This window comes from Hemibagrus wyckioides, linkage group LG14 (genome assembly GCF_019097595.1).
Source record: "Hemibagrus wyckioides isolate EC202008001 linkage group LG14, SWU_Hwy_1.0, whole genome shotgun sequence".
In the NCBI taxonomy this organism is placed as follows: domain Eukaryota; kingdom Metazoa; phylum Chordata; class Actinopteri; order Siluriformes; family Bagridae; genus Hemibagrus; species Hemibagrus wyckioides.
Window position 1 is genome coordinate 22,780,400 of NC_080723.1, and position 13,268 is coordinate 22,793,667.

Sequence of the window (13,268 nt, forward strand, 5' to 3'; positions counted from 1 at the left end):
AGACAAACAGACAGAAAAAGAGACAGACAGGCAGAAGGAGAGGGAAAATGTATTGTTATTGATGTTGGTTTTATTAATATAAACAAACAAACAAACCAACAAATAAATAAATATTAGTCCTGATAACGGCAAGCAGTTCCTATTTATTTATTTACTTATTTATTCATTCAGTCTTACCGCACATGTGGGCGATTTTTCCACAGATTCGGGAAGTTTCTTGCGGTCACTCACTTAGGTCAACATGTTGTTGCCATGGTAGTGACGTCACCTGACCGGTTTGATTGTCTTTCCTGGACTTTCAGAGTGACCTCCGGATTAAATCAGAGCTGTAGCTCCGCCCAGCGGTTACTCTCAGTCATACACGATATTAAACCGGATGTCGGGTGACGAGTGTGGCGTCATCTTTTGAAGCCATCACAATCTGCACCCACTGGTTTCCGGAAGCTGACTGATTGGAGGGGAGAAGGCGCGTGTTATAGGACCCGATTGACAGTTTAGGTATAGATGTATGTGCCAGATTCTGTGATAAAAAGCTTCTTTAAAACTAAACTAGTCTTAAAATAACTAGTTTTATAGTTGCATGTGTATTATTGACAGAGAAATTCAACACAAAAAGGAGATGATACACGATACAGATACAGAAATTAAAAAAAGAGAATACATTATTTGAACACAAATCTCAATTATTATTATTTTTTTTACAGAATACGTCGTGCACATTAATGAGACTGTTTATCTTAATACTAATTTGTAAGGAATTAACCGAAAGATCCGTCGCTCTAAGAAACAATTATTCATTCATTCATTGTACAATTATATAAATACAATTATATAAAACAATTATATAAATTAATTTAATATTAACTACAGCCAGGCTGCAATGAAATGTGATTTTTATTCAGGCACACACTGTGGCGACCAAGGGGTCCTTGGGACGCCATATGCAACGGGTGTGCGATAGAGGATAATGCCCCGTTCTCGTCGCCATCTTGTTTGTTGTTGTTGGCCGGCGGTTCAATCATGGCGATGCATGCTAAAGCGACTCCACCACAGATCCCCGACACCCGCCGTGAGCTCTCGGAGCTCGTGAAGAGGAAACAGGAGCTTGCGGTAAAAAGAGAAATAAATATATCTTTTAATACAGCTGAGAAGTTTCATCTGCGTAAATGGCGTCAGACAAAATGAACGTTAGCGTTAGCGAACGCCTAACTAGTGTCCGTATCCCAAATGCCCTTCTGTGGGATATGTAGTGCACTAGGTAGCCGGTTGTTTGTTATCTACCTATAGCGCATATGTAGGGCGTATGTGCGTTATTTGTACCTCAGCCATAATTTCTGCGGTAATGCTGTATAACGGGCCTTTATATAAATATTATTGGTTAAAGTTATTACATAAGACTGTACGAAAATATGTTTATTTATTGTATTTCCCATTTTGCAGCAATCACTAACATCGACCAGGAGCAAAATAAAGTAGATTTTGTTTGAAACATGTTTGTTAGCGGTCTGGCTAACAGTTAGCTCGCTGCTCGCGCTCGTTCTGGTTGTTGAAGGCGGCGTGTTGAGGCCGCGTCCCAAATCGATTTATTCTCCCTACACAGGTGCACTACATTACATATTACAGTAATAGACTCATTTGTCCTATGTAGTGCACTAGTTGTGGATATAAAATAGAGACGCTTCCCAAATAAATATAAGGCGATTATGAAGTAATCAGAAATGTTAAATAATATTAAACTTCTATTATAAATATATTTATAATCTAAATAATGTATTAGGAAGAATGTTTATTTATTTTATTTTTTAAAATAAATTTTAATGTTTACATTTTTTTTTAATTCATAAAATGTCAAAGTTTATTCTTTCATTTATTTGCCCTTCGATCTTTCTGTAATTTTAAAAATAAAATAAAAAATAAATGCATTAAAAATATATAAAATATGTATTCATTTGTTTGCTTTCATACTTCATTTCTGTAAAAAAATGTTAACACCTTGTTTATTTGTTTTTATTTATTTTTTTAAATACTTTTTTCTGTAATTTTTATTCTCTCCTAATTGCCTAAAATAAGATGCTAAAATATTACGTATTTGCTCAAATACTATACCCCAGTATATATTGAAAAGTAAAGGCGCCCCTGTGTTGTTACCGGCTTGTTGAGCGCTGTACGATGTCGTTGTTGTGGTCCAGGAGACGCTGGTGAACCTGGAGAGACAGATCTATGCGTTCGAAGGCAGCTACCTGGAGGACACGCAGATGTACGGCAACATCATCAGAGGATGGGACCGCTATCTAACAAACCAGAAGTGAGTAACACAGCAAGAGAGATGAGCTCAGGACACCAAAACACACACACTGGGGTTTCCTACTTTTAAATTTCATTACATATGCTATGATTAGGGGCCCAAGCACCCTGTGGTAGAAAGACGACTTCTTCCTCTTCTTCTTTCTTTTCATCATCATCATCATCATTGTCTCCTTTGTTTCTTCACTGGAGGTCAGGCCCTAATATTCTCCTGCCGTGTTCCCTCAGATGTGTTGTGGTGTTTCCTTTTACAGAAACTCCAACAGTAAGACAGACAGAAGGAACCGAAAGTTCAAAGAGGCGGAGCGGCTCTTCAGTAAATCCTCCGTAACATCAGTGGCGGTCAGTGTGTTCCTCTCTTATCTCTCTCTCCTCTCTCTCTCTCTCTCTCTCTCTCTCTCTCTCTCTCTCTCTCTCTCTCTCTCACATACACACACACACACACACACACACCTTACCACATCGTCAGACTTGTATTCCTGTACTTCCTGGACAGTCTAACCTGAAAGACCCACATGTCCGGTGAAGCGCTGATGATCTCCTGGAGAGCAGACAACAGAATCTGACCATGGTTCTGCTTCATATGTTCCTCCCACTGAGCAAAAAGTTTAACCTTAAACCCTTTCTACAGAAATGATTTGCCTTGAGTACCCCAGAGACTTTAATCAGATCAGTGTTAATCTACACACTCTCGGTTTGGCCTCATCCCTGTGTACACACTCAGGTTCAGCTCCAATATTAACTCTCATTGTGTTTTACTGATCACGTGATAAGGGTTTTTAAAGATAAAGGTTCTCTTAGCCCTGATTTGGAATGATTCAGCTAGAGAATTCATGTTAACCTCAGCCCTGCTGAGAACTCTTCTCTCAGGATGTGATTATTAATAATAATAATAATTAATAATTATTATTATTGTTATTATCTTTTTATTGACAGGGTTTTGCAGTAACATGCTTCAGTGTTAATGCTCTTAATGAATTGCTGTTTATTTATTTATATTTGAAATCCCCTGGTCAGGAAACTCTGAACTGTTTGTGCTATTTATTTATCAGCACATATGCCTGTGTGTGCGTGTGTGCGCTAATCCCTGACTTTGCTATTACCTCTTTTTCTGGCAGGCCGTGTGTGCTCTCGGTGGTGTCCCTGATCACATGAATGAAAAGCGTAAGTTGAATTGAGTTTGTGTGTGTGTGTGTGTGTGTGTGTGTGTGTGTGTGTGTGTGTGTGTGTGAGAGAGAGAGAGAGAGAGAGAGAGAGAGAGAGAGAGAGAGAGAGAGAGAGAGAGGAGAGAGAGAGAGCGCGCTTGTGAGAGTGTGTGCATGTGAGTGTGTGTGGTGCTGGATTAGTGGTTACGGTGTTGGACTGATGATCAGAAGGTTGTGAGTTTGAATCCCAGGTCCACCAATTTCATAAAATGAAATAAAAATGTAAGTTGTGTGTGCTAAAATGCCAGAAATGTAAATGTGTTGGCCGCTGTAATGACCCCCTATATTAAAGGCGTCTGTGTGTGTGTGTGTGTGTGTGTGTTGGCCGCTGTAATGATTATAGGTGTATATTAAAGGTGTATATGATGGAGGAGATCTTTCATTAAATGTTATTGAATAACTGTGTGTGTGTGTTTAGGCGAGGCAGGCAGCGGCACCGAGAGCGACGCGTCTCCGGACCTGCAGAACCAGGAGAACGAGCCGGGTCAGGAGGAGGCGGAGGACGCGGACGGAGCGCTGCAGGACCTGAAGCCTCAGAAAGCCGCCTCGTCCTCCAGCTCCACCAACACGGGTCACCACAGCAGCCACAAGAAACGCAAGAACAAGAACCGACACAGGTACCGCTCAGAGCACATCACACTACGACTCTGATAACGTATCACAACTAACACCTTTCCTTTCCGTCATCATGACGACGCTTTCGCCATCTCTGCCGTGTTTTAGTCATAAACCTCGTCGGGTTTAACAGTGAAGAGTCGATCCAAACGATTCGGAGTCGACTCCACAGACTGAACACGATTCATCTCGTGTATAAAGGAACTAAAGCATCCAGATTATTGCAGAGGCAGTACGCAATATAACGCATTAGCAGAATCACGCTAGGTTCCGGTGTCTTATATGACGTGAACTCTGACACAAACATCAAAAGACGACACACGCACACAAGCTCTTTGGAGCTCATTCACACGAGTGACAATCACGCAGTGTGAATGACCAAAGACGTGACCTGACCGAGTCGCAGACTCCTGTGAAATATCTGGCATGCTAAATATCTGGACCTTTTGGACTCCAAAATCCTGCAGTGTGAAAGGAGTTCTGACTGAAAAATACCTCAGCGATGACCTGCAGCCAATGAGAGAGCGAGATACAGGGCAGTGGTCAGTTCGGGGAGGAGTTATAGACCACAATATCAGCAAGCATGGCTTCAGTTAGAGCACAATATTATAGTTTAGTAGAGTTTATAGGTTTTTATCAGAAAAGAATGTCGTAAATATAGTTATATCAGAATAAATAATCTTTACATCAAAGAGAACTCTGACCTCAAGTGTGATCTCACGTTATTTCCTTATCACTTCTCGTGTACGTTCCGTTGTGAAGCGCAGTTTGCTGACCAGACAAAGTTATTGGCGATTCTTGACCTATTGTGAGGTCATGCAGTGTGAAAACTCCTGTCTCTGATCCATGGTGCAGTGTGAACACAGCAGAGACTGAATGCTACCCTGGATAGTCGTGCCGTGTGAACACAACCAGATATTTAGATTCATCTGCGATTCTTTCAGATTGAGTTTTTGGTCATTCACACTGCACGATGGTCACTCACGTGCATGCACACCGACCTTCCTCCGATTTCGGCCATTCGTCTGCGATTTCTCAATACCACGCCCCAACGAGTGGAAATCAGGGCTAGGACTGGGCATTATTTATGGAAAGAACAGAGAGAAAACTGAAGCACGCGGAAGTGATGAAGCTCTGATCTGACCCCTAGTGGACGCAGTAGTTGGTGTAGCTACAGGTCATAACCCCGGGCTCCAGTGTACAGGGTCATCGATGTATAAAGATCGTGCGGTGACCAGTCATATCCGTGGAAATGTGCGTCACCATACGGCTCTGAGTTCACTCGTTTAACCCTTCATCAATCTGTGCGGTCCGGTGTATAGATTTAACCCTTAAAGCATTTCAGTGTTTTTCCAAGTCTTTTTGTGATTTAGGACGGAGCCGGTCTAGTGTACTAACCTCTCTCTCTCTCTCTCTCTCTCTCTCTCTCTTCCTCTCCCTTAATGCTGCCCCTCAGCCCCTCCGCCATGTTCGATTATGACTTTGAGTAAGTCTGAACTTCCTGAACGTCCTGCATCTCCTCTCCTCCTCCTCCTCCTCCTCCTCCTCCTCTTTTAGCCGTTTGTGTTTTCAGCTCCTTTAGCGGGACGGTCTGTTTGGAGCGGTGTCTTGTTTGCTTGTTTTTGTTTAGTTACACATTTTATTTATTTTCTTTAGTGCCAGTGGTTCAGTTTGAGTCGGTTGTGTAGTCTCTTTTATTCTGCATGTGTTTGAGATAAAAAGGGGCTCAGAGAGAGAAACACACTTTTGTTTGTTCAGACTCTGTCATTAATCATCATTTTTGTGATTTTCTTCTGTTTGTAGATTTGACATGAAGATGAATAAAAAGCCCAGAGCGGTAAGTGTTCTGGATATCAGACGAGGTCCTGGATCAGAGCTGTGATTATAATAAGAGCTCCAGATGAGCTGCAGTGTGAAGACGAGAAAATACAACGAGATAGAAAGTGATAGAGTTTACAGACTGTCTTCATGTACACTGTGTGTGTTTGTGTGTGTGTGCAGGATTATTCAGCCTGATGCTGAAGATGGAGTGTGTTGGACCTGGACGATATCCACCATCTCAACACACACACACCCACACAGGCTGTGTTTGTTCATCATCACTCCCATCAGCCGTTTTACTAAATCCTAGTGCGTGTGATTATAAGCTCCTTTTTCCTCCTCTGCTTTTCTTCTTTTTCTTCTTCTTCCTCTTTTTCCTCTTCCTTCTCTGCTTTCCTTCTTTTCCTTCTTCTTCTTCCTCCTCCTCCTCTTGCTCCTCTTTTTCCTCTTCCTTCTCTGCTTTCCTTCTTTTTTCTTCCTCCCTCTCTTTTTCCTCTTCCTTCTCTGCTTTCCTTCTTTCTTCCTCCTCTTCCTCTTTTTCCTCTTCCTCCTCTGCTTTCCTTCTTTTTCTCCTTTCTCCTCCTCCTTTTTCCTTTTTAATTCTTCCTCTTTTTCCTTCTTCCTTCTTCTTTTTCTCTTCCTCTTCCTCCTTCTCTTCCCGTTCTCCTTCCTGCCCCCCCCCCCCCCATCTCCGTTTGGTTTCCTTCACCATCACGTCAGCACATCTGGACCGTCCCCTCGGTCCACTCTGCATGTGAAGCCCTCTCCCCGTTTCGTTTGCGTATGTATTGGCACCCCTGCATGTTCTGTTGGTCCTGCAGCGGGTGAGGAACACGTTTTTAACGCTCTGCTCCCTCACAGACGTATTTTCACGGTATCAGACTGTCCGTATTTATGATGCTCCTTTTGTGAATTTTTTTTGTTGTTGTTTTTGCAAAACCAGTTACTTTTGTAAGGAGAACCATGTCGTCATTCCCATTGTTGGTTTTTACTCTGTGTAAAAAAAAAAAGATTAAAAAAAATAAAGACCAAATCAGCTGTTTATTTATTTTTGTTTGTTTGTTTGTTTATTTATTATTAGAATAATAACAAATGAACTGGAATGTGTTTTTATTCAGCATATTGGCAGTTATAAATGATATATAAATGCCATCAAGGAGAAAATAGAAAGTACTCCCTGAATTAATCAACACCCTTCTGACCAATCAGAATCCAGGATTCAGCAGCACTGTGGTCTAATGATGGTCATGTGACTGACTTTATCGCTTTAACAACAGACAGATCTTTTTTTCCCAACGACCAAAAACATGCTTTCTCATGAAGGTCTTCTGTAAAAAAAAGAAGAAAAAAAAAGTAGTTGTGTTTTTGTGTAAAATGGTTTAGTTTGTGTATTTACAGCTCTGACCACTGAGTGTCTCTCTACCTCACATCTCTCTCTCTGACCACTGAGTGTCTCTCTACTTCACATCTCTCTCTGACCACTGAGTGTCTCTCTACCTCACATCTCTCTCTGACCACTGAGTGTCTCTCTACCTCACATCTCTCTCTCTGACCACTGAGTGTCTCTCTACCTCACATCTCTCTCTCTCTCTCTCTCTCTCTCTCTCTCTCTCTCTCTCTCTCTCTCTCTCTCTCTCTCTCTCTCACTCTGTGACCACTGAGTGTCTCTCTCTCTCTCTCTCTCTCTCTGACCACTGTGTGTCTCTCTCTCTCTCACTCTCCCCTCTCACTCTGTGACCACTGAGTGTCTCTCTCTCTATTTCTCTCTCTCCAATGACATCACTCTCCACATTTCCTTTCTATCTGTGTTTTTTACAATCCTGCTCATTTTTTCCGTACAGGAAACTCATAATTTCCCAAAATTCCTAAAACACCCTCACTGCCAAAACCCACTGAGAAACGTTTACTGCTTTACACCCAGATCACAGGCTCCAGAAACATCTCCGAATTATTTCTATTATTTCTATAAAACGCTGGAAATATATTCAAATAACCTGTGGGACTCGATATCACTCTTTAAAAAAAATCATTCTAGCATTGAACTGAAGCTTCAGGTTTAGTATTAATATTTTTAATGAAATGTTAAATATTTATATAATAAATATACTAATATATTTGTTATTAATTTATATATGTATGTATATGTATATAAATTTCTATATTTAAAACAGTATTTAAATCATATTTAAAATATATATATTTCTCTTTACTCTATATTTCTCTATTTATTATGTTCTTATGCTCATTTTGATTATTTATAATGTTAAGTTACATTTGATTTAATTGTGTGCCTTTTATTAATATTTCTATTTATTAATAATTTCTTTGTATTAATATTTTTTATTAATATGTATTTATTAATATACACTATATTGCCAAAAGTATTCGCTCACCTGCCTTGACTTGCATATGAACTTAAGTGACATCCCATTCCTAATCCATAGGGTTCAATATGACGTCGGTCCACCCTTTGCAGCTATAACAGCTTCAACTCTTCTGGGAAGGCTGTCCACAAGGTTTAGGAGTGTGTTTATGGGAATTTTTGACCATTCTTCCAGAAGCACATTTTTGAGGTCACACACTGATGTTGGATGAGAAGGCCTGGCTCTCAGTCTCCGCTCTAATTCATCCCAAAGGTGTTCTATCGGGTTGAGGTCAGGACTCTGTGCAGGCCAGTCAAGTTCATCCACACCAGACTCTGTCATCCATGTCTTTATGGACCTTGCTTTGGTCACTGGTGCACAGTCATGTTGGAAGAGGAAGGGGCCAGCTCCAAACTGTTCCCACAAAGTTGGGAGCATGGAATTGTCCAAAATGTCTTGGTATGCTGAAGCATTCAGAGTTCCTTTCACTGGAACTAAGGGGCCAAGCCCAGCTCCTGAAAAACAACCCCACACCATAATCCCCCCTCCACCAAACTTTACACTTGGCACAATGCAGTCAGACAAGTACCGTTCTCCTGGCAACCGCCAAACCCAGACTCGTCCATCAGATTGCCAGATGGAGAAGCACGATTCGTCACTCCAGAGAACGCGTCTCCACTGCTCTAGAGTCCAGTGGCGGCGTGCTTTACACCACTGCATCCGACGCTTTGCATTGCACTTGGTGATGTATGGCTTGGATACAGCTGCTCGGCCATGGAAACCCATTCCATGAAGCTCTCTGCGCACTGTTCTTGAGCTAATCTGAAGGCCACATGAAGTTTGGAGGTCTGTAGCGATTGACTCTGCAGAAAGTTGGCGACCTCTTCGCACTATGCGCCTCAGCATCCGCTGACCCCGCTCCGTCAGTTTACGTGGCCTACCACTTCGTGGCTGAGTTGCTGTCGTTCCCAAACACTTCCACGTTCTTATAATACAGCTGACAGTTGACTGTGGAATATTTAGGAGCGAGGAAATTTCACGACTGGATTTGTTGCACAGGTGGCATCCTATCACAGTTCCACGCTGGAATTCACTGAGCTCCTGAGAGCGACCCATTCTTTCACAAATGTTTGTAAAAACAGTCTGCATGCCTAGGTGCTTGATTTTATACACCTGTGGCCATGGAAGTGATTGGAACACCTGATTCTGATTATTTGGATGGGTGAGCAAATACTTTTAGCAATATATTGTATGTCTACTTGCTGATAATTGATGATAATAATAATAAAAATGTTGATAAATAAATTAATTAAAAGATAATAATACATTTACACTGTAAATTGTCCACAAGGAAAATCTCAGTGATGTTGAAATGTCTGAAGAGCTGAAGAGATAAAGCTATAGATATGACCACAAATGTTCAGTATGTGGCTGCTTATTTGTTTTATTTGGATTCTTGTAAGAATCTTGCTTGGTGAGAATTTCAATAAATGACCCTGGTTTTAAACAAAACCAGTCTCTGAGTAATCCTGTGAGCATCACTTAATAATAACGCAGTAAAACCTGAGTGAATTCTTAAAGTGTGTGTGTGCATGCGTGTGTGTGTGTATGTATGTGTGTGTGTGTGTGTGTGTGTTTCAAGTCTGTGGATTAGTCACTAAGAGCTTGATAAGGGTTGATCATTGACTTTAATGTTAAGCATGTTGACCACTTCCTGGAAAAAACATGACTAAAAAAAATTCCCCAAGTACAAACGTAACTGATGACGTCACACGACATTGCAGAGCTGCAGGTTGTGTTTCTGGTGTGTGTGTGTGTGTACATGTGTTTGTGTGTGTGTGTGTGTGTGTGTGTGTACGTGTGTTTGTGTGTGTGTGTGTGTGTGAGTGTGTGTGTGTGTGTGTGTGTGTACGTGTGTTTGTGTGTGTGTGTTTCTACTAGTTCAGGCCACATGCATTGAGGATAAGTGGAAAAAGTCTTATGTATGTTTAGAAACAGTGTAAATTAAAAGTTTAGCCCATAAACAAAGCTGACAGAAATATCTGCTGTGGTCTACAGATGCTGACCGGATCTGTTTTTCTGAATACACACATTGTTCGGAGTTTTCTGGAACACGGAGACGACGGCTCTCTGCTGGGAAGACGACACACTACGTAAAGAGCCATTATTTCATCCCCAATTTAGGGAGCAAGGAGCCATCTGGGGTTTAAAGTCAGTTCTTAGTACAAACAAACGCTTTATTCCTCTGTGGATAAGACGTTAGCCGAGCATGATACTGCTCTGATTTCCTGCCAAGTGTGTGTGTGTGTGTGTGTGCTTTCTTTCAGATGTCAGTCAGCAGGGTCAAGGCTCGACTCTCAGAACAGTCATGAGAATTGTGAAACAGGGCAAAAAAAACAAAAAAACAAACAGCACTGGGCCTTTAGGATAGATGATGGAGTTAAGAAAAAAAAAAAACAGGAGAATAGAATTGAATAGAATAGAAAATAAGATTATGGAATAGAATAGAAAAAGAATGGGTGACCATAGAGTAGAATAGAATAAAAAGCATAAAAAAGATTATGAAATTCAATAGAAAGGAATAGGTGACTATAGAACAGTATAGAATACAATAGAATAGAATAAAACAGAAGGAATAGGTGACTATAGAATAGAGTAAAATAGAATAAAATGGAATAGAATAGAAAGGAATAGAATAGAATAAAACAAAATGGAATAAAACAGAATAGGATAGACTAGAAAGGAATAGGTGGCTCTAGAATAGAATAGAATAGAATAGAATAGAATAGAATAGAATAGAATAGAATAGGTGACTATAGAATAAATTTGATTCAATTCTTCTTTCAAGTATAATACTACTATAAACCTTTAATAGAGTAGAACACTTTTATACACATATTATATAATGAAATAGAAATAAAACAAAATATTTTTTATTCAAGTGAAGAAGCTTTAATTGTCATTTCACCCGTGTGTATATATCTATATCTATCTGACCCAGCGTTCGTCCAGGACCCGGGTGCTAAAGGAAACAACACAGAGCTGAGGACTGAGAGTAAAGTGATCTCAGCCACATGAAGTGCCTCGTGTACAGCAGTGTGATATGAGAGACAGAGCAGACTAACTGTACACTACACTGCAGGACATTAACATAACAGACCAGTGTGCAGCTGTAACTGACCACTGTGCAGTAAAAACCAATGAGAGGATTCTGATAAACATACAGTAGCAGCAGGTGATGGCTGAGATTAAATAGAGACGTGCTCACATGAGTACAGCTGTAAACATAGGTGTATACTGAGTGTGTGTGTGTGTGTGTGTGTGTGTGTGTGAGAACATATCAGAACACTACAGAATAAAATACAACAGACCACATAACTAATTGGAATAGAACAGAACACTATAGAATATAAAAGCAGATAAAAGAATAAAACAATATAGAATAGAACAGGAGAAATAGAATAACTATAGGACATAAATGGATAGAGAAATAGTACAGAAGAGATTTTATAAAAGACTAAATAAAACACCAGAGGAGAAAAAAACATCGTAGAAGCAAACAGAATAGAATAAACTGCTATAACATTGAAAAGAATAGAACACTGTAGAAAATGAAAGAATAGAACAAAATAGAGCAGAACATAACAGAATAGAATAGAATACTATGGAATAGAAGATTATAGAATATAATAGAACAGAATATGTGACTATAGGATGGAATAGAATTAAACAGAATAGAAGATTATGGAATAGACTAGCATAGAAAGGAACAAGCAATTATAGAATGGAATAGAATAAAACAGAATAAAATACTATAGAATAGGATAGAATAAAATACTATGGAGTAGAAGATTATAGAATAGACTAGAATAAAAAGTAATAAGCAACTATAGAATAGAATCAAACAAAACAGAACAGACTAGAATAGAAGAAGTGACTATAGAATGAAATAGAATAAAACAGAATATAATAGAATAAAATGGAATAGAATAAAAGACTATGGAGTAGAAGATTGTATAATAGACTAGAATAGAAAGGAATAGGTGACTATAGAATGGAATAGAATAAAACCAAATAGAATAGAATAGAATAGAATAGAACATAAATAAACAGAAGAGTACAGATTCAGTAGATTCAACTGATTGATTCAGTTAAAAGAGTCATTTGTGAAGAATCATTGAACTTTCTGAATCACTTTGTCAGCTGGAGTCTCTCCACCACTGACAGCTCTTCAGCACCTTCAGCTCACCAGAGTCAGACTTCACCTTTTAAGGTGTTTTGTTCCACCGGAGGTTCAGGTCTTTTGATCAAACGCAGTCATACGTCTCCCTCCTCCCACACAGGCCTCGGTTCCTCGCTCGTTCTTCAGCCTGTCAGCCAGATTCTGATTGGCTGAAAAAAAAATAGTGTTCATTTTCAATACAAGTTTATTTATATGAATATGAGATGTTTATTTCAATTCTATGAAGGGAGTCTCCAGTGTCAGAGGCTTAGATCTAAAGTGTGAACAGGGACGTGTTTCAGGACGTTCTGCTGAATTGAATGTAACCATAAACGGATAAAAATATAATGTGTCGCAATTTAAGGAATGGAAAAGTCGGACTGTTGGAAACCTGCTGTGGTTAAAGTGGAATAAAACACAGTGAACACAATCACAACAACTGAGGGGTTTTAAAGTGTAAAGTAAGTAAAGAGTGACGGTGAGTGTAAAATAAAATTAATTTTATCCTTAAAACTGTAACAGAAAAGGAAAACACAATTCTGTAGATTTAATATTCATTGTTTTATTGATGAAGCGTGACATATAATACAACACAACACAACAAAATACAACTTTTTCATTACATGCAGGAGCAAGTTTCACTTTTATTTAAAATAATAAAATAAAAAAATTATTATAATTATAATATAAAATTATAAAATGATATAATATATTATTATAATATAATATAACATTTTC

The 13,268-nt window shown here is 39.4% G+C and overlaps 2 protein-coding genes across 3 annotated transcripts in view; one reads left to right on the forward strand and one right to left on the reverse strand.

Annotated features, from left to right (window-relative positions):
- stpg1 (sperm-tail PG-rich repeat containing 1) overlaps nt 1-414 on the reverse strand; it is a 12,905-nt gene extending 12,491 nt beyond the window's left edge. The window contains exon 1 of the mRNA XM_058408778.1: nt 178-414. Within this exon, the coding sequence (XP_058264761.1) occupies nt 178-184 (7 nt within the window). The 5' untranslated portion in view covers nt 185-414. The remainder of the gene's footprint in view (nt 1-177) is intronic.
- A 537-nt stretch (nt 415-951) lies between these two features.
- On the forward strand, nt 952-6,993 carry meaf6 (MYST/Esa1-associated factor 6). 2 transcript variants are annotated; one of them, XM_058408779.1, is made up of 8 exons: nt 952-1,110; nt 2,190-2,305; nt 2,559-2,646; nt 3,423-3,468; nt 3,928-4,126; nt 5,581-5,610; nt 5,928-5,961; nt 6,126-6,993. In XM_058408779.1, exons 1-8 carry the CDS (start codon nt 1,021-1,023, stop codon nt 6,138-6,140), a joined length of 618 nt encoding a protein of 205 aa, XP_058264762.1. In that variant the 5' UTR covers nt 952-1,020; the 3' UTR covers nt 6,141-6,993. The 2 variants fall into 2 exon arrangements, with proteins under 2 accessions (XP_058264762.1, XP_058264763.1); XM_058408780.1 differs by lacking the exon at nt 5,581-5,610.
- The last annotated feature ends 6,275 nt before the right edge of the window (nt 6,994-13,268 follow it).

Bases quoted from the DNA above. Each gene is read 5' to 3' on its own strand.
- meaf6 (XM_058408779.1), top strand. From the start codon at position 1,021: ATGGCGATGCATGCTAAAGCGACTCCACCACAGATCCCCGACACCCGC. The intron at 4,127-5,580 runs GTACCGCTCAGA...GCTGCCCCTCAG, and splicing joins AAGAACAAGAACCGACACAG to CCCCTCCGCCATGTTCGATT. The intron at 5,611-5,927 runs GTAAGTCTGAAC...TTCTGTTTGTAG, and splicing joins ATGTTCGATTATGACTTTGA to ATTTGACATGAAGATGAATA.